At 28.2% G+C, this 21,605-nt stretch overlaps 1 protein-coding gene and 2 long non-coding RNA genes across 4 annotated transcripts in view; 1 reads left to right on the forward strand and 2 right to left on the reverse strand.

The window, feature by feature from the left end:
* The window catches only part of LOC142325566 (uncharacterized), a 61,695-nt gene extending 42,455 nt beyond the window's left edge, over window positions 1–19,240 (forward strand). Inside the window, exons 2-3 of the long non-coding RNA XR_012756569.1 lie at window positions 15,660–15,952; window positions 18,765–19,240. This is a non-coding gene — a long non-coding RNA (uncharacterized LOC142325566). The remainder of the gene's footprint in view (window positions 1–15,659; window positions 15,953–18,764) is intronic.
* LOC142324578 (uncharacterized) lies at window positions 1,436–9,475 on the reverse strand. The gene is made up of 3 exons (XR_012756332.1): window positions 9,321–9,475; window positions 6,181–6,349; window positions 1,436–1,591 (listed from the first exon to the last, which is right to left on the reverse strand). It is a non-coding gene; the product is annotated as an uncharacterized LOC142324578 (long non-coding RNA).
* The window catches only part of LOC142325564 (vasotab-like), a 93,746-nt gene continuing 90,176 nt past the window's right edge, over window positions 18,036–21,605 (reverse strand). For both annotated transcript variants that reach the window (XM_075367468.1, XM_075367467.1), the window contains exons 2-3: window positions 20,893–21,060; window positions 18,036–18,191 (exon numbers count right to left, since the gene is read on the reverse strand). In XM_075367468.1, the coding sequence (XP_075223583.1) occupies window positions 18,160–18,191; window positions 20,893–21,060 (200 nt within the window). In that variant the 3' untranslated portion in view covers window positions 18,036–18,159. The remainder of the gene's footprint in view (window positions 18,192–20,892; window positions 21,061–21,605) is intronic.

A 21,605-nucleotide genomic window follows, 5' to 3' on the forward strand; every position in this document is an offset into this window, starting at 1 on the left:
AATTTTTAAGTGGGCATAAGCGAGCATTAGACAACAGTGAAGAACAGATAGTGACAAGTGCACAGAGACAATTAGTTTTACCTTGATTTAAGGGAATTACTAGTGGGACTAAAAGTTATAGTGCTCCCATTTAAAAAAAAAAAAGTTTGTAAAACTCCTTTACGGTTTAGTCAAATGACTTATTTAAACTATGTTGTTTTTGTCCATTTAATATATTATATTTTATAAAATCAAATGTGTTAATAAATTTCATGTGATTGAAATCTTGAATAGGTAGATTGTTGAAATCTTAACTCTTCTGTCATTTGCGTAAAATTTTCATATTGAGGTTAATGCCTTTGAGTACCGTTTTCCCTTCACCTTTTAAGTTTTTTTCACATCTATGTGGTGATTTACAAAACATAACTTAACTGCAATAAAGTGCAGATATATTTTGTTTTTAGTGTAGATAAATGACCACCCGGTCTCTCCAATGTAATATTTAATGCAGTCACTGTAAATTAATTTTGAATTACCAGCTCTGCCATATTAGTATATTTTATTAATTTTTATATGAACTTGTGTACTTACATTTTGTTTGTACTTCTTAATGTAACACAATAATCTTCTTTCCTGGAAATGTTGGCAATTCACCAGGTTTTGCTGAATGCATGCAAGTGTAAATATTTTCTGTCAGCAGGTGTTTTGATGTTTGGCTGTATTTCATGAACAAATAGCTTGTTGTATATGAGTCTGGTTGGTTTACCTATTAATCATGGTTGGTTTATTAACTTTATAAGTAATATTAGAAGAGCAATTCCCTTATTATATGAAAATGAATCATTTATAAGTTTTAATCATCAAATATTTTACCGATTCCATATAAAATTTTAAATAAAACAAAAACTATTTACTATTTAAAATTCTATACATTTAAATAAAATATAAAAATTACAATATGAACATTATTGTAATTATTGAGCATTGGTAGTAGTTTTTTTTTTTTGGAGGGGAGAATTTCTTAAATAAATTGTAATTAAACCATTAAAACTTTACATGAATTGCAGTATAATATTATAACAAAATAAAGTATTTGTAAATAAAATATGCATTCAATTTTGATTAAAATTGTGTATAATTCGTTTGTAACGATTAAAAATAAAATTACTCCAGTGTTATCTACCTTTAATTGAATAAAAGTAATTACATTTTTTCTTTTATTTGTATTTATGAAGAACTAGAAATTTTGTTGGAAGATGATCAGTTTTCACACATCTCCTAATTGTATACTAAAAATTTTTAATTGTAATTAATTGTTAGGGTTAAGTTGGTCTTCCTTCTGTCTAAGGAGAGCACAGTAAAACTTTTCTAAATCTCTGTAGGCAGTAGAAATAGAGAGTTTTTAAAGTTATTATGTTATAGGAATGGAAAGGTTAAATTTTAAGTTTAAAAACCATTTAATATACATTATATGCCTGTAATTGAATTTCAATAATATAAATGCTAAAAATAAATTTATAAAATACCATTTTATTGATTATTTACTGTAATAAGGTGTTTGACCTTCTCTTCATAATTAATTAACATTCTCCATTTTTGATTTTTATATAACCTGAAAAAATCACACAAATTAATAATGTAGCAAACCATAAATATTTTGAATGTTTATCTTAAAAGTAATTTTACATAAAGAAAAACTAGATATTTTATTGATGCAAGTAATTTTCTGCGTAAAGTTTTCGTACATATAAATTCAGAATTCATTTTATGCAATTGAGAAAATTGATATAGCATTCAATGACTGTTTGAAAATTATTTTGCACAATAAAATCATCAAAAAAGTCAGGTAAATTCATTTAAAAATCACTGTAAAATGATTAACAAAAGAAAAAACTTCTTCCTTAAATAACTGCCTAAATCATAAATTTAGATTTTAGTTTGTTTATTTAATGTTTCAATTCGTTAAATTAAAAAAGTTTCGTTTCTGCCTGCAACTATCATGTGTTTTCACTGTTCTAAATAGAACTACTACAACAAACTACAACCTAGATAAAACTGAATTTCAAACTTCACAACGAGGTAAAAATCTTTCTTCTAAGTCTTTTTGTAATATACATTTTAAAATCAGTATTTTCCGACTTTAAAAAAAAACAAAACTGACTCGATATGCTTCAGTTTTTTTTTCAAATTATCTTACATAAATAATGATTACACCATTGGACTACATATTGAACATTTTTTTTTTTTTTTTAATTTAAAGAAATTGATTTTTTCACTGTATTATACCCCCCTAACTCCATACTTTGTTATACTATTCTGATCAAAGTTTAGCCACAGTTTTGTAGTTACCTTTATTCATCAAGGATTCCTTTACACTGATGGTAAGCAGTTTTCTGAAAGGGAACCTGTTACTTCCTGATTTTCCTAAAAGGAAAGTAGTCCCTTTTTTTATGCATTAAGAACAAAAACAATATTGATGGATATGTAGATCAATGATCTTTGTAATCCTCACATAATGTATATAATGAATAAACAGACATTGAATTATTAGTTTCTTAATTAGACTACTCCCTCTATGAATCATGAGACCTTGATGATGGTGAGGAAGCTTGAGTACTCAATGATACAAAGCTGGACCGAAGGTGCAACCATATCGTAGAGGTATCTGTTGAAAGTAAGACTATGGAATGATTCCTGAAAGAGGGCAGCAGCTCTTTCAGTAATTGTTAAGGGCGTAGGTCAGGAGTACTTAAATGGCCATATCAACATCATTCAATCTTCTGAGTATTATGCAGCTGAAAGCAATGGAAAACAACAGCTGCTTTTTCTCCAAGAAACTGTAACTTTCTGTAGTAACAAAGATGCCTTCCTTGGTAAAATATTCTGGAGGTAAACTAGTCCCCCGTTCGGATCTCTGGGTGGGGAGTACTAAGGAAGGGATCACAAGAAAATTAAAAAAATAACATTCTACGAGTCGGAGCATGGAATGTTAAAGTCAAAAAAAGGTTAGTAGGTTAGAAAATTTAATGAGGCAAATGTGTAGATTAAATGTAGATGTAGTAGGAATTAGCGGGGTTCGGTGGGAAGAGGAAAACGACTTTTGGTCAGGTGATTTTAGAATAGTTAACACAGCTTCAAATAAAGGGCAGGAAGGAGTAAATTTCATAGTGAACAAGAAGATAGGAAAGAGAATAGAGTATTTCAAAATGCATAGCGACAGAATCAATAAGGATAAAATCAAAGCCCAAGCCGACAAAGATTGTTAACGTCTGTAAGCCTACAAGTGCCCATGATGATGATGAGGTAGAGTGTGTATATGAAGAAATTGACAAAGCAATTAAACACATAAAACGGGATGAAAATTTAATATTATTTAGAGATTGGAATGCAAGCACTGGAAAAAGCAAGGAAGGAAATATTGTGGGTGAATATGGGCTGGGCAAAAGGAATGAAAGAGAGGACCGACTTACAGAGTTTTGCACTAAGTATAATTTAGCAATTGCCAACACCCGGTTTAAAAATCATAATAGAAGAATATACACATGAAAAAAGCCAGATGATACTGCAAGGTATCAGGTAGGTTATGGTTAAGCAAAGATTTAGAAATGAACTCATCGACTGCAAAACTTATCCTGTAGCAGACATTGATAGCGTTGATAATTTAGTGTTAATGAAATGTAGATTCGGGTTTAAAAACGTAAAAAGGTGTCAGATGAATTAGTGGAATTTAGAGAAGCTTGAGAAAGAGGAGGTAAAGAAGATTTTTGAGGAAGACATATAAAGAGGTACGGGTAAAAAAGGTAAGATAGAAAATATAGAAGAAGAATGGGAGAATGTTAAAAAGGAAATTCTTAAATCAGCAGAAGCGAACTTAGGCAGAACAAGGAGAACTGGTAGAAAACCTTGGACATTAGAATACACATAGCAGCTGATAGATGAATGTACAAAATATAAGAATGCTAGTGATGAAGAAAATAAAACGAACTATCGATAATTAAGAAATACTATAAACAGGAAGTGTAAACTAGCTAAAGAAGAGTGGATTAAAGAAAAGTGTTCAGAAGTGGAAAGAGAAATGATCATTGGTAAAATAGACGAGCAAACAGGAAAGTTAAGGAAAATTTTGCAGTATATAAATTAAAATCTAATAATGTATTAAACAAAGATTGTACACCAATTTATAATACGAAAAGATAGGTGGGTGGAATATATTGAAGAGTTATATGGAGGAAATGAATTAGAAAATGGTGTTATACAGGAAAAAGAAGAAGTCAAAGAGGAAGAAAGGGGAGAAACAATACTGAGATCTTGATTTAAGAGAGCATTAAAAGATTTGAATGGCAGAAAGGCTCCTGGAATAGACAGAATACCTGCAGAATTACTGCATAGTGCTGGTAAGGAAGCGATTGATAGATTATAAAAAGTGGTGTGTAATATTTATGAAAAAGGGGAAGTTCCGTCAGACTGCTAAAAGAGTGTTGCAGTCATGATACCAGAGAAAGCAGGAGCAGATAAATGTGAAGAATACGGAAGAATTAATTTAACTAGTCATGCATCAAAAATCTAGAATTCTGTACACAAGAATTTGAGAGCAGAGTGGAAGAAGTGTTAGGAGAAGACCAATTTGGTTTCAGGAAAAGTATAGGGACAAGGGAAGAAAATTAGCGCTCAGATTAATAGTAGAAGGAAATTTAAAGAATAACAATCCAACATACTTGATATTTATAGACCTTTCTTTCTTTTTCCTGTTTAGCCTCCGGTAACTACTGTTTTAGATAATACTTCAGAGGATGAAGATGATATGTATGAGTGTGAAGTGTAGTCTTGTACTTTCTCAGTTCGACCATACCTGAGATGTGTGGTTAATTGAAACCCAACCACCAAAGAACACCGGTATCCACGATCTAGTATTCAAGTCCGTGTAAAAATAGCTGGCTTTACTAGGACTTGAACGCTGGAACTCTCGACTTCCAAATCAGCTGCTTTGGGAAGACGCGTTCACCACTAGACCAACCCGGTGGGTTGACATTTATAGACCTAGAAAAGGCATTCGATAACGTAGACTGGATTAAAATGTTCAGCATTTTAACAAAATTAAGATTCAATTACAGAAATAGAAGATCAATTGCCAACATTTACAGGAATCAAACAGCAACAGTAATAATTGAAGAACATAAGAAAGAAGCTATTATAAAAAAAGGGAGTCTGACAAGAATATTCCCTATCACCGTTATTTTTTAATTTTTACATAGAACTAGCAGTTAATGATGTTAAAGAACAACTTAGATCCAGAGTAACAGTACAAGCTGAGAAGATAAGATGTTACGATTTGCTGTTGATATAGTAATTCCAGCTGAGAGTAAAAAATATTTAGAAGAAACAATGTACGGCATGGGTGAAGTCCTTCACAAGAACTACCACATGAAAATAAACAAAACAAAAGTAATGAAATATAGTAGAAATAATGTAGATGAACCACTGAATATAAAAGTAGGAAGAGAAAAGATTATGGAGGTAGAAGAATTTTGTTATTTCGGAAGTAGAATTACTAAAGATGGACGAAGCAGGAGCAATATAAAATGCCGAATAGCACAGGCAAAACGAGCCTTCATTCAGAAATATAATTTTTTTATCAAAAATTAATTTAAATGTCAGGAAAAGATTTTTGAAAGTATATATTTGGAGCGTAGCTTTATATGGAAGTGAAACTTGGATAATTGGAGTACCTGAGAAAAAAAGATTAGAAGCTTTTGAATGTGATGCTATAGGAGAATGTTAGAAATCAGATGGGTGGATAAAGTGACAAATGAAGAGGTGTTGCGGCAGATCGATGAAGAAAGAAGCATTTGAAAAAATATAGTTAAGAGAAGAGACGGACTTATAGGCCACTTATTAAGGCATCCTGGAATAGTCGTTTTAATATTGGAGGGACAGGTAGAAGGGAAAAATTATGCAGGCAGACAATGTTTGGAATATGTAAAACAAATTGTTAGAGACGTAGGATGTAGGGGGTATATCGAAATGAAACGACTGGCACTAGATAGGGAATCTTGGAGAGCTGCATCAAACCAGTCATATGACTGAAGAGAAAATAAAATAAAATTAATAATTACCTATTTTTTCTTCATTAAAATAGAAAATTCTACTTTTAAATTAAAGTTATGAAATTACAAAATACACTCCAACATTTTACAAACTCACTTCCATTATTTTTGCAGTTAAAAACTATCATAGCGCAATTGTTACTGAATGTTCTCAGTTGTCCTGATGAGTTTTTTTGCACAAACTGGACTGTAATCAAAAGTACAAATATCTGGGCATCTTTGTGATTCAGCAGGATTCAAAAAAACCAGTGATATGACCAACAATACTATGAACAAAGAGAGATTATTGTAATAATTTTTATGAATGTAACTTAATAAATGTAATTAAATCTTTTATGATTTTATAAATAAAACTTAATATTACCTTAGTTTTTAGAGGCAGTCAATGGTTTTTACTGTTTCAGTCATTTATTAAGCATCATATAACTTAACAGTGACTTTGCTGTATTACTGTATTTCATAAAAAAAAAATAAAAAAAAACTTTAAAAAAATTTGATTATACTGTTATAATCAGCATTTTTTTTTCATAAAATGTAAAAAAAACACTTCCTTATTGTTTTCATTTTTCTTTTTATTGATGTAAAAATATTTTTAAAAAACATGGTTTTCCAGAAGTATTTCAGAAAAGTAAAATTCAAACAATTGTAAAAAAATAACCACAGATAAAAATGTAATATTTTATAACATGTCGTTCACCTATCTCTTATTTAGTTCTCTACCAAGTACGAATTCAATTAAATGATTTTTAGAACATTCAAGATGTTTTTGTTTTTTTTTACCAAGAAATCACATTCCAGATGTGACAGGTATTTAACAATAAGTTTGATATTTTGGAAATCATCACTGTAAGAGAATTCGAGACCAACAAATTGAAACTACTAAAATAAAATGATGGAGATGCATGATGGATGAAAGATTTGAAACTTTTTGTGAATTAAAAGGCAACCTAGGAATGGCAGTTCAATCATTCAAGTACACACAATTACAGCTGATCAGATAATATATCCTACTGCAAGCAGTAAAATACAAATTTTTCTTTCTTACTGAGTAAGTTTATAAAGTATTTATAATCGATGAAAATGCTTTTAATTAATAGATCTAAATTGAAAATTATCACAAATATTAGAAAGTAAATAAACTAATAAATATATATCATTTGTTCATAAATATGATTTAAAGCCATTTATTCAAATACCACTATAACATTTATTCAAATACCACTATATCGCTAACTTGAACGATAGAACTGCCAATTCATGCACGCCTTTCTAATTCATAAATATTTTCAAATTTACCTCCATCTTTATTTCTATCACTTTATTTTGATCTCAAATGGTTATAGTCAAATCTGTGTTTCATTGGTGATTCTAAGGATATCAAATTTATCACAGAATGCTCTTATTAGAAGAAGAATAATTCTAATTTTTAAGTTGGTTTTCATCTTCAAGCTTTTATTTTTCTGGCCAATAAAGCTAGATAACTGTAATACTAAAGGAAAAGTATATTAATTGATAACACAAAATTTTCAAAAAATCACTGTTTTTTTATTTGTGCCTGAAGGAAGCATTTTAGAAAAAAATATTTTACCAAAAAAAAGATACAAACTTTTTATATTAGAATTGCAAAAAATTTTTTTTAATGTTATCCTTAAAACCTTTTTTAAAGTGCTCTTTATTTACATATATATGTTTGAATCTAAATAACTAGACTTCGTAAACCAATATTCTTCAAACTTGGTAGGACGATGTCGTTCTCAGAGGGATTGATTACATTAAATTTTTGCAAAAAACTAGAAAAAAAGGAACTGTTTTGGCCAAAATAAATTTAACAAATTTACTAGAGCATTACATTAAAAAATCTTTCTTACATTAGTTGAAGCACTTTTAATCAGATTTTTTTTTTAATATTCACTCCATCCTCAGAAAATTACTTGAAATTTTTTAGCTATTTCTTGCTAAGAGGAGTTAATGGGAAATTTTTACGTGTATATTTTCTTCATCAATGAGCCTTAAATGACTATAATAACCTTCTCTCATTCCATTCCTATAGTCTATAGCAACAACAATTTTTTGAATTTTTTTAAAGTTTAAAAGCTCAATAAATAACATTGTATTTAAAAGTTGAAATTATTGATATTTCATTATCTCAAAATGTCTAGTATATTTCTAAAAAAAATTGGCAAAAATGTTCACCCCTTTCCTCAAAAAAGTGTCAATTTTGAATTGAATTAAAAGTGTCTACTAATAATTGTTACTATTTATTTATTTATTTTTTATTAATATTGTTACTTTATTTCCTATTTATAATGTATACATTATAATACACAATCCCTTGGACCAATGAGATGAGGATGATTTGTATGGCATGTAAATGAGATCTTGTCTTGTACAGACTCAGGCTGACCATTTCTAAAATATCTGGTTAATTCAACCCTGACATACAAAGTACAGCAGTATCCACTATCTGGTATTCAAATCTACATAAAATTAACTTATCATTATTATAATTTGAACCACAAACAAAATAAAAATGCATTTTTCTCACTTTTTCGAAAACCAATATATTTAATTTAATTTATTAAAAAAGTGTTTTTTAAAAAATATAAAATAAAATATTTTATTTTCATAAAATATAAAATTGGTTTTAAAAATATATATACTAGATTAATGAAAAATAAAAACCATGATTTTCTGTAAAAATGGATATAAAATTATTAAAAATAATTTAGTTTGTAAAGGATCAAGAATAACTTTATGAGAAAATTTATTTATAATATTGTAATACAATTAATAAACAGCTAAATCCAACAATAGTAAAGATAATAGATAATATGTTTTAATATTTCCTTCTCTGGAGAAATAAAAGGCACATATTTATAAAATATTTAATAATTTGATTGCGTTTATTTATTTATTTTTATTATCTATATTTTTTTAATTTGAAACTTTGTTATTAAAAAAAAGCCCACGATAATGGTGGGTGTTGAAGTGTAAAGCCTTGAATCGGAAAATTCCTGTGTAATTCTTACAATTTAAAAAAAAATTAATATTGTATTTAAATATAATGATTCAATGAATAGTTTTTAATGAATACATGTGAATGTGCATTATGATTATTATACATATAAAATCTTAATTAATACTGCCTTTAATCAAATAACTAAATACATACGCATTGACAGTAAGTTGTTAAATACATGAGCTTATTACAAAGAGACAGCAGACAAATTTCATTACCTGTTAAACTGAAAACTTTGGTGTCCATCTTCTTCTGATTTGTATGAAACTGTGACTGGTATAAAAAGCAGGATTTCTCTTATATACTATAGCAGGTGATTTATAGAATAATAATAGTAATACTATATAGGGGGTTCCCCTAATGTGTTAGACAGGATGTAGATGGAATAAGGAAAATAACAACATAATCTAAATCAGCTTCTTATTTATTTAACTTTTTATTCTGTTCATTATGTCAATAAGATTTAAATATAATTTGTATGTAATTTATTTATTTTCACTCTGTGATAACTACACGTTTATGCTCGATTACAGTCACCATACTCATTTTTTTGAATTTTTTTATATAGTCACTTTTTTGCCATTGTTTATGTAGCTGCTGCTTTTAAGGAGGAGATATTGGAAAACAAACATTTAATACTGGAATAGTAAAGTACAGTACTTAAATATAAACAACCAATTTTTTTTTCATTAGAAATCTTTTTAAAAAAGACTTACTATTAATTATTAAACTAGAAGTAGATAGAATTCTGTCATAGAAGGTATGTCTTTACATACCATTTTAACCCTTTTTAACTTTTTACATAAAAAGGGAAATCATTTCAAAGACAGAAAAAGGTTCCTACCTGTCATTTATAAAAACTCCTACATCAGCATTACCAATGATAGGGCTCTCCACCGAAGTCATATTGTAGTCCAACCCTGAACCTTTCTGCATAAGGCCAGCCGTGTCCCTTGCATAACTGTAACAAGCAAAAGAATTTTAGTGGGCCTTGTTGTCCTTCGCCTTTGCTGCCTTCTTTTACTAATCTTACTAACAAGAAAAAGATGATGGTTTGAAGCCATCACTGTTAAGTATTTTCTCTTCCAATTAAAAAATGAAACCCTTTGGGAGATAACACAATCAAAAAAAAGAAAGAATTACAAGAACTTTACTTGGTTTGACAATAGATGGATAGTGCTCAAAGTTCTCAAGCGAGTTGCTGAAATTTGTGTTGTTGCAGAGAAATATCTGCACAACTCTCTTGGGAGAACCGATCTCCTTCCTGAGCTTTACTACACCAAGGTCGCTGGTGGCTAGTAGTTGTACGACTAAGTTCACATTTTACGCCGACATCAGCAGACTGAGGTCAGAACACTTTTTCCTCAGGTCAGAGATCCTTTAGTTTCAGTACTCCATTTTAAAATATACTAAAATATAAAACCCAAATTTATTATGAAAAGAGTAACATAATAATCTGAAACAGTCTAATATCTACTATTTCTTTAGCTCGTGATTATTGCATCTTGATATCAATTTTGGTAATTAGTATTTTCATTTTTCATTTTCATACAATCTTACTAAAAGCATTAAAGTAAGTTTTATTTATAAAACTTTCATTTCTGAAGTAAAATGTTTTCCATTATTTTCACTACATGAAAGTAGTAGATACAAATTTTTAGTATGATTACTTTTTTCTTATTCATATGGTTTTTCATTTTAATTTTATAAATATATTTTTTTAATGGTAGATATTTTTACCTTCTTCTTTTGTTGTCAATCCTAGTATTGGTTTGTAGCTGATCTCCATACATCATGATTTTCTGTATGTCACTTTAACTCCATGTAATTCCACAATCCATATCACCCATAATCTGATAGATGCACCTCATATGTTAGGTAGATGTACCTATTATTGTGTCAATTAATCCATCATGTCTTAACAAATGGCCAACCCATTTGTCTCTGCTTTAAAATATTTATAAGATAAGGATTCACCGCATCGACCCTCCTTAACATTTCTGTATTGGACACTATTCAGTTGGACTTTCATCTAACTGAAGTAGCAGTTTGATAAAAACATTTCAAAAACTTCAGCCCTCCTTTTCTCTTCAACCCCCATTGTCCACATCTCGGTCCCTTACAAAAACACACTTGCAAAAAGGTCTGCACCAGCCTTTACCTAAGATCTTTAATAAGTTTGTTAAATGTAAAAAGGTCCCTACTTTTTTAAAATCCATTCTTAGCCAGGCATATGTAACTTCCTTTTATGATCTTCATAATTCTGCTGCCCAAATATGACATGAAGGAGTCCAGATTTTCTAACTGCTCTTTGTCAAGTATGCCATGCCCTTTTGCTTGTTTTCAACTTACCATTTGAATTTTAGTTTTTGTTTTGGCTTATTATGTCCTGTATTGAACATGTATTTCATCTTAATTTATTTTAGTTTAATTATTTCTTCTATTTTAGTGGTCATGTTACTTTACCTTGTACCTTGTATTGTTTCCGTTAACTCTCTGCCATACTTGCAAAATTTTACTTGTGTCCTTTTACACATGTTTTATTTACAGAATTTTTTAAAAATTACATAAATTTTATAAATAATTATGTATGATATTTTATTGACTATGGCTTTCAGGCTGCAGTTATTTGGACTATAGGTTATAAGTATTTCTGAACAAAAAAATAATAAAGCTAATTTTGCTACATATAAAATATGAAATTTTCTAATTGGGAACTCATCAATTTCTAATTTACAAAGAATTTTTAAATTTTAGAATAGTACCAGAACTATGTAAAATATGAAAAAAATTAATTTGTTGGTAATTTGTACAACAATCTTTACTGGCAGTTTTGTGTTTTTATTTATTTAGGTATGTGTGTATCTATCATATACTGATAATGAACTGAGTAACAATGAATGTGGTGGTGAAGTATCTTTCATTCGTTGTCGTCATCATTCACTTACTAAAACTATATAGAAATCTCAGGAGAAACACCAAACAATAGAGAACTGTACAGGAAGCATTATAAGCTGAATATAGTGAATTGTTTAAAATAACATTTTAAAACAATGATGAAATTGTCAGTTATACACCCAGAAATAATGTTATAAAATTAATAAAAAAGTGGACAGTAATCAGCTAGTCAGTTTCATGTGACAAATAATTTAAAACTCTAACTAAAGAATGACTCTTATCAGAAAAAAATTTACTTTTATAAAAATAATAAGAATAAAAATTGATTTTTTTTCTTTTTTATAAATACTGTAAATTCATAAGAATTAGTTAAATTTAGTGCCAAATTTAAAATGCATATCTATCTTTTAAAAAATATAATAATAAATATCCCTGAAACTAAATCTGCCAATAACAAAAAAAAATTAAATAATATTTTTAAATAATTAAAAAGATATGTTTTACTGTGACGTCGTAGGTTGGCCTTGACTGAATAAAGTAAATAAAATAAAAACAGCCTATAACAAAGTACAATCCTTGAAGTCAGTCAGCACCAACTAATTAAAACTTAAAAATACTTTAATGTTTTATTAAATCCAAACCAAGTGCATGAAAGTGTAAATTGAAACAAGTACCACAACAGCTCGTAGAAAAATATTTGTTAATAATTCTACTAATGATACTGAATGTAAAAATCTAACTGGTATTTCTCAGATAATTAAAAGAGCTTAATTATAAGCCGCCCATTATGATTGCAATGGACTGGAATAAAAGTGTCCAAAAAAGCTCAAAATCCAAAAAATTGGATTTTGCACTTTTTTTTTAACTGCAGTAATAAGCTCTCATTGAGCGCTTTTCAACGACATGTCATAAATGGTACTTATTTTCATTGGTTCAAGAGTTAGAGCCAAATAAGTTTTAATTAATGATATATTTGAATCTTATAAGGGGAAGGCACATCGGTTTGAATCAGACATCATATACATTTATCATTTTTTAATTTAAATATATTGATTTATTAATAATTATTAACCTTTGATTGTAAAATATATATATAATAAATAATAATTAAAGTTATTAGTGAAATAAAATTTTATGTTCTTTTCATTTTAATCCAACATTTTTTACAGAGGTTAATAATTCTTAATAAATCAATATATCTAAATTTAAAAAAAAGGTTAAAAAAGTAAATGTATATGAAGTCGGATTTGAAACCGATGTGTTCATAGTTACGGAACCGACATATTATCACTTGAGTGACGTGTAACAAAATTAATTTATAAAGTAATAAAAAACGTTAATACGGACACCATAAAAAAAATGATTATTGTGGTGTCCACCATAATATAATTGTGTACTGACTACTTTATTACAGAATTGGAGGATCGTATCTCACTTTCAAATGAAATGCACCAAAAAATGTGTATATGTAATTTAATACACGTACAAGGAAGTCACGTAGTGTCCGCAGATTTTCTTAAAAAATGTCATGTTAAAGATACCATATGTCATAAGTGATACCACAATATGTTGTAATCACAATATTTAAAAGAATACTTATCTTCTTTTCTTTTACATTAAGATGGCTATTATAACAGTAAACAAAACATTTTGCTGGGAGAAGAATATTTTATTTGTTATTTTTTAGGTATATACGAAAATACTAAAATAAAAAATGTTTTAAATATCTTTATTTTACTACATATTTGTAAATGTGTAGAATGTATGAGTGTGTGTCTATTTGTGTGTATTATATTAGTTTTGTGAAAACATCGCGTCGTGTACGAAAATTATCGGCATCATTAAATTTTTTTAGTTTTTACATTGTCTGTTGTTAACGGATTCTGTTTCTTTAGATTACAATAAGAAGAACGTAGTATATTATTAAGTATAATTATGGTATTATAATTCCACTTTATTATCGCGGAAGATGAAAGCAGTGGGATTTACAAGAAAAAAAGTTGGAGGGGGTAAACATATCCGAACGATTGTCCATGGGAATACGAAATGAAAATTTTGTAGGGTTAGAAAAATGCCATGCCTGATGAGTATTCAAACCTGGAACTTCCAAATGAAAGACCGAAACGTTACCACTCCGTCATAGAAATGACTAAATTAGATGATGCTGTTGCATTAATTGAAGAACGCTACGTAAATAATCATAAACTCTCCTTAAAATTGCTAATAAATTCACGTCATAATATGTGGTAATTTTAATGTTAACCTTCGAAGTTATTCGTTCTTAAAGTGGGCGATAATGCCCCTTTGTTGGCGCTAGAGGCCTTCAGGGGATCTGTAGAAGGCCCACAGAAAATTGGGGGCGTTGAATTAGTCTAGTAAGGCGATGGGTGAATAAAAAAAAAAGGCAAAAATGATGTTTTCCTGATAATTCAAAGTAAAATGTAAGTTTCAGTTAGAAATAGGATAATCTACGTTTAAAAATAATAATTGCAATTATTATTTGTAACAGATGATGAGTATACAATTTTTGGGGAGCTACAAAATTTTTGATTCTCAATGTGGGTGGTGGGCAAAACATTTGAGAATCCATCTTCTAGAGTATTCAAATCTTGTGATGAACAAACTATTGACTCGGTTTAAGTTTTAATAGGATTGAAATTTGTTATTTACCAGTTAAATATTTTGACAATATTTTACAAATGTACCCAAAAATAACTTTTTTATACTTTTGTGAAGATTAAATTTGTGTCTTCAGACCATAGCTCTTTTAATAACAGTGGTCTTGTAATAAATATTATTTATTAATGAAAATATGCAATGAGATTATGATTCCTTTTATTCTTTTAAAAGCGTGATCAATAAAATTCAATTAAAAATTTGAGAACCTTATTGTTAGAAACAAATTGGTTAAATAACAACGTTGACTTCAATGATATTTTAACAATTTCCTTAATTTTTTTTTCTGAAGGCCTTCTTTCTAGATTTCCCTTTAGTGGAAAAAAAAAACACATGAAATCTAGTATGAAAGTTTTGGAATACTCGGCCACAGAATGTACTCAATCTGTAGATTAAACTCATTCCAATTACTTACTTGCTTGAGAAAAGAGCTTCTCAATTTGATAGCTTAATAAATTTATGCACGAGTTTGTATATAAAATTTAAATAAAAGTGTTAAGGATTAATATGGAAATTTCTACTAAAGGATTACTTTTGAAATAGAGGGAGTCATTTTGAGAAACATTTTATGAGAATATTTTCATCTTTTAAATAGAGCTTAAAATTTGCTCAACTAAAAAATCAGTTCCAGCTAAGACTTTGACTTCCACACGCTACATTTTTAAGATTTTTGCTAAATGCTAAATGCTGGCTGCTAAATGCTACCAGTTAGCAGCCAACACAAACACACACAAATATGAATCTCACAAACAGAATCTTCCTTTACTCTTTTTTGTTTCTTATCGTTTCATGATTGTTAGTTGTAAATAATAAAAATAAAAATGTTGAAAGGTAAATGTTGGTATGATTTTCATAATTTCCCCTTGTTATATACACTACAAATGCCTAATAATCAGCTATATCTGTAAATTTAATAAATTGTGTTATGTTTATATATTGTATGAATGTGTTAATGAGATGTGTCTTCTTTTTGGTATGTGTAGGATATCAAAGTTGTCAGTGTTGGTAGTTTTTAATTTTTCATCTACAAGAAAAAAAATAACTGCATTGCTATGAAGGGTTTTTAGAATTTTCATTGCATCTTTGAAACTGCATCCTGTTTGACCAATGTGGATAATTGTTAGTTATTCGCTATCAACATAATTATACATTGATGATGAATTATCTACGTGCAAAGAACTCTACTAACCATTCTGAGGTTTATGATCAAGGACTATTATTCACAAGTAGATAAAGAAACTTACCAGTCAAATTGAGAGTTTCGTTTTTTATGTGCGTAAGTTAACACTAATTCATTATGCCTAAAATAAGGATTGATAATTTAATGATATTCAAAAAGTTTTATTTAAATTACCCAAAAATTGTCAATAAAAAGTAAATATTTTATTATATTAATAAAATATTACATTTTATTAGCTTGAGAGACAAATTAATAATTGGAATAACTTGAATCTACTACCGCTGACTTATGTAAGCTGCTGGCATCACTCTGAAAATGGATATATTACAATGAAAAATTTTATCTAGAGACGATGATATTCCAAATGAAATTTATAAAAATTTAATGACAGAGTTATATGGATATTCGTTATTTATACAACTGCATTGTGGAGCAGAAACAAGTACCAAAACGTTGATCTAATGTGATCTTTACTACGATCTACAAGAATGGTGAGTGTATACTACTGGCAATTAATTATATATGGTAGTAGCATTGTTTAACTGCATTATGAAGATGTCGGTTCTTATTGATATTATCTCAATATTGGTTCAATGTGTATTCCAAAGTGCAGATTCTTCAATGACCTTCCTGAGCTGATTTTAGGTCAAACAAAGGGTGTTGGACAATATTTTTGCCCTGTATTCTTTATTAGAGAATAAACTTAATAAGAAAGGAAAATTAATTTTTCTGGTTATTGTGGGATAAGGGATAATACAGTTTGTAGACCTAAAATAGGCTTTTGATTTTATAGACCACTGTCTGCGGTATGAATTGGTGCAAATCTACTTCATCCTTAAACTAACCTGAAATATTCAGGGATCTGAATATTTGTTCTTTTATAACTTCTTTTGATCAGAATGGTGAAGTTGGTTTGACATCAGGAATCTTTTGTCATCAGTGAATTAGTAAGTTCAATTCTATATCCAAAATTGTTTTTATAACCAAAATTGAGGAGTGTTTTAGGATGTAATAAAAAGCAAGTTTCCATTGTTAGTATTAATGGTCTAATTAAGGAACTTACAGAAAATCTGGAAGAAGACTTACAAAATCTTCCTGATGTCGTAAATGAACATCCCAACCCTGTAGGGGAAGACACCCGCCTAGTGACATTCCGGTCATCCCCCTCGCCGTTCCTCACCCGGGAGGATAATAAACAGTCAAGAAATCCATTTTTACAGCAAGAAAAATTGAAAGTGACTAAGAATCTCCTTAGATTTCCTAGCTCTCTAAGATTCGAAGCCAATATATATTAAGGAAAATATTTCTGAGTTTTTAAGTATATTAAGTTGAAATATGGACTTCATTAGTTCATAAACTTTATTCCTTATATATATCCCTAGTATATATAATAAGGGGATATTATATAAATAAATACATAAGATTAAATTTCAACTGTTTCATAAACTTGTTAAGATGGCCTCATTTAATAATAGCACCAACTAATGAATATGCTAGTTATTATCTCCATAATATGATAGTTATTAATCTCTTATTAACTCATAAGAGATTTCTCTTTCAGAAGAGTAATTTAATATGGAAATGAATTATGTATAAGTTTTAATCATCATATGTTTTACTGATGCCTTCTAAAATTATAGATAAAACAAAAAAAATTTATTATTTGAAATTTTATACATATTTTTTTAAAATATAAAAGTCAATTTTGAATATTATTGTAGTCACGGTAGCTTTTTTTGGGGAGGAAAGAATTTCTTAAATAGAATTTTAATTAAACTATTACAACATTTACTGAACTGAAGTATAACACAATATAAAATTGATCTATTTTAAATAACATATTCAATTTTGATTAAAATTTTGTTAAATTTAATTGTAACTAGAAAAAATATAATTACTGCAGTATTATATACATATAAATGAGTAAAATCTAGTACATTATTTTTTTTATTTATATTTATGAAAAACTAGAAATTTTGTAAGAGGATGATCAATATTCTCACATCTCCTAATCGTAAACTATGTCTTTAATTGTATTGATAAGGTTAAGTTGGTCTTTCTCTGTCTAAGGAGAGTACAGTAAAACGTTTTCTGAATCCCTGTAGGCAGTAGAAATAGATAGTATTTAAATTTATTATGTTATAGGAAGGGAAAGGTTAAATTTTAATTTAAAAATCCATTTAATATTTATTACATGACTGTAATTTAATTTCGATGATATAAATGTTACAAATAAATTTATAAAATACCATTTTATTGTTTCCTTATTATAATAAGGTGTTTGACCTTTTCTTCATGATTAATTAGCATACTCCGTATCTGATTATTTTAAAACCTTAAAAAAAATCAGACAAATTAAAAATTAAATAATTTAGTAGACAATAAATATTTTTAACGTTATATCTTAAAAGTACCTTTATCTAAATAAAAACACTTAAAATTTAAATATTTTATTCAGGCCAAATTTTCATAAATAATATATTCAGGACTCATTTTACCCAATTAAGAAAATTTGTATAGCGTTTAATGTATGTTTAAAAATTATTTTTGAACAGTAAAATTATAAAAGAAGTCAGATAAATTTATTTAAAAATCTTTGTGGAACAATTAACACCAAAAAAGAATACTTCTTCCTTAAATAGCTTTAGCCTCCGGGACAACCGTTAGATATTTCTTCAGAGAATGAGAAGATATGGAAATTTTTGTAGCGTGTGAAATGCCGTGGCTGACCGAGATACGAACTCGGGACCTCCGGATAAAATGCCGAGACGATAACACTCGCGCCACGGAGGCCGACTTTCCTTAAATAGCTGCTTAATTATAAATTTACTTTAGATACGCAATTTATTTTTATTAATCTTCTTTCACTTTGTTGAATTAACAATAATCTTTTTCTTTTCCTGTTTAGCCTCCGGGAATCACAGTCAGGTATTACTTCAGAGGATGATATGTATGAGTGTAAATGAACTGTACTCTTGTACAATCTCAGGTCGACCATTTCTTTACCCTCCGGGTTTGTCTAGAACGCATCTTCCCAAATCGGCTGATTTGGAAGTCGAGAGTTCCAGCGTTGAAGTAGAATACTAGATCTTGGATACCGGTGTTCGTTGGAAGTTGGGTTTCAATTAACCACTGCTTCGGGATGAGAAGCCAGCTGAGAAAAAACGGTCGTCATGAAAAAACATCACGCGCAGCTTTTTACCTCACTGTGCTTACCGCGTGTGATGCAATACAGCTGACAAAATAGTATAGGAAATACGTGGTCCAACTTATAATAATTATTAAATTGCAATCTTATGTTTTATGTAAATAAATACTTTTTATAATATGAGTATTTCATTGTTAGTTCATATTTCTTACTAATAAAATTTTATCATTTGCGTATATTGCTTATACTTAATTTTACACCATTAATAATATTTCGTATAAGAAGCTACGCTACCGTCGTGTGTCCACGCACCGACACACTCGTTATTTATTTTGTTAATCAGACAAGACTGCCGCACAAATTATTCGTAGTGCAGTCTTTATAAGAAGAATTATAAAATAAATAAAAAAAATTGTCATTAACTAAGGAGTTTGGCCTCTTGTACAGTTTCTACCCAAAATATTTGAAAAAGAGTTCATTTATAATGATTTGTAATTACTAGGCAGAAAATTAGAATGACAGTGAATTTTATTTCATCCTGAAAAAACATAAATCTGTTTAACAAATTTTATCAAACATTTTATAAGAAAATAATGTTTTATAATCTTTTTCTTCAAATATCTTTCTGCCAAAAATTTGACATATCATAGTTATATTTTTGTTATACCGTTTGCGCGCGCGCGCGCGCGCGCGTGTGTGTGTGTGTGTGTGTGTGTGTGAAAAATAATACAAAGTACTGTGATCAATGGGAGAAAATTCAGAGAAATTATGTAATACAAACATAACTCTAATAAAATAACCAAAAAAAAAAAAATAATAAAAATGTTATACTAACAGAAAGCTTCTTTGTAAAAATTGTTTTCTTAAATAAATTAGTATAAAAATTAATAAGATATATATCAAGAGACTTTTTTCTGCTAGATGCTAGTAACCCAAATACATAAATCTATTTTTTTGATTTCAAGTTATTAATTATGCCCATTTTTGTGTATAAAAAAGATTTTTATACACTTTACAAAATCAATTAACTCTACTTAAGTGGTGGTTTTAAATATTTTGTTTCTTCATTTGATAACTAAACATAATATGTGCTCAAATAATTTTGATTACTTCATACATTTTTACTTGCTTTTTTTTAACTCCATTTTTTTTTCATGTTTGTCCTCAAATCTTGCATCCTTAATTTAACATACTTCCTGATATTGCCGATTGATGAAATTTTTCACAGTTACTAAGATCAGGTGACAATACAATATTCCACCATTACTTTTGCAAACATCCCCTCATACAAGGGGAAATTAAAGGTGGAAATTTTGTAAAAATTTGCATTGTATGATAATAATTTGATTAAAGTACGACTAAAGAGTATAAAACAAGTTTTTAAAAATTTTTGTTATACTGTTACAATTCTTTTATTCTGATTCTATTTATTCAGTATTTTATATAATTGATTTGTTACAATTTTCATGTATGTATTATTTTTGTGTTTTATTATGAAGTTTATTTTTTATTACTTAACTGTATATGTTGTGATTATATTATGATCAGTTTGGTCACAATTTTTTTGTTACCTTCATCCATCAAGGATTCTTTTAAATTGATAAGCAGTTAATAACAGGTACCTGAAAGTACCTGATTTCCCAAAAGGGGAAGTAATTTCTTTTTTTATCCACTAAGAATAAAAATAATGTTTTTGGCTATGTAGATCAATGATCTACTCATTCCTCACATAATGCATGCAATGAATAAACAGATATTGAATTATCATCTTCTTAATTAGACTAATAATAATCTATTTTTTCTTCATTAAAATAGAAAATTTTACAAATTTAAAATTAAAGTTAAGAAATTGCATAATAAACTACATGGTGTCATTTTACAAACTCACTTTCGTTATTTTTACAATTATAAACCTCCGTTTGACAACTGTTACCGAATTCTCTCACTCTTCCTGATGAGTTTACTGCACAAACTGGATTGGCTACTGCAGGACAGTATTCTGGGCATCCTTGTGACTCAGCAGGACTCAAAAAATACAGTGATATGACCAATAATACTATGAACAAAGAAAAATTTTGTACTAATTTTTATGAATGTAATTTAATAAATTTAATTAAACTTTTACAATTTTATAAATAAAATTATATTATTTTAGTTTTTAGAGACCATCAATGTTTTTTACTTTTTCTGTCATTTACTAAGCGTCATATAACTTGGCAGGTGCCATAAAAAAAAATTATAAACAAATTTGATGATATTTTTATAATAATTTTTATAATATTATTTTATAATAAATATTTTTATAATATAATAAAATTATAAAATAATTTTATAAATAATTACAAAAGTTACTTTTGATGTAATTTTCTTATCTGACCAGTTAACAAAAAGAATAATAAATTAAAATTTAATAGTAAATAAATAACTACAAATGCAATTAGAGTAATAAAAATCTTCTTTCATTAAAGTATTTAATACCTTTACATATGAGATCATAATAATAAATGATCTCATGTGTAAAGAGCAAAGTGAAGATTATTTTACATAGGTTAAAGGAATTTCATACTAACATCAGTTACTTTTCTATTCCTAATGTGTACA

The sequence above is a fragment of the Lycorma delicatula genome, chromosome 5 (assembly GCF_047948215.1).
Source record: "Lycorma delicatula isolate Av1 chromosome 5, ASM4794821v1, whole genome shotgun sequence".
Lineage (NCBI taxonomy): Eukaryota > Metazoa > Arthropoda > Insecta > Hemiptera > Fulgoridae > Lycorma > Lycorma delicatula.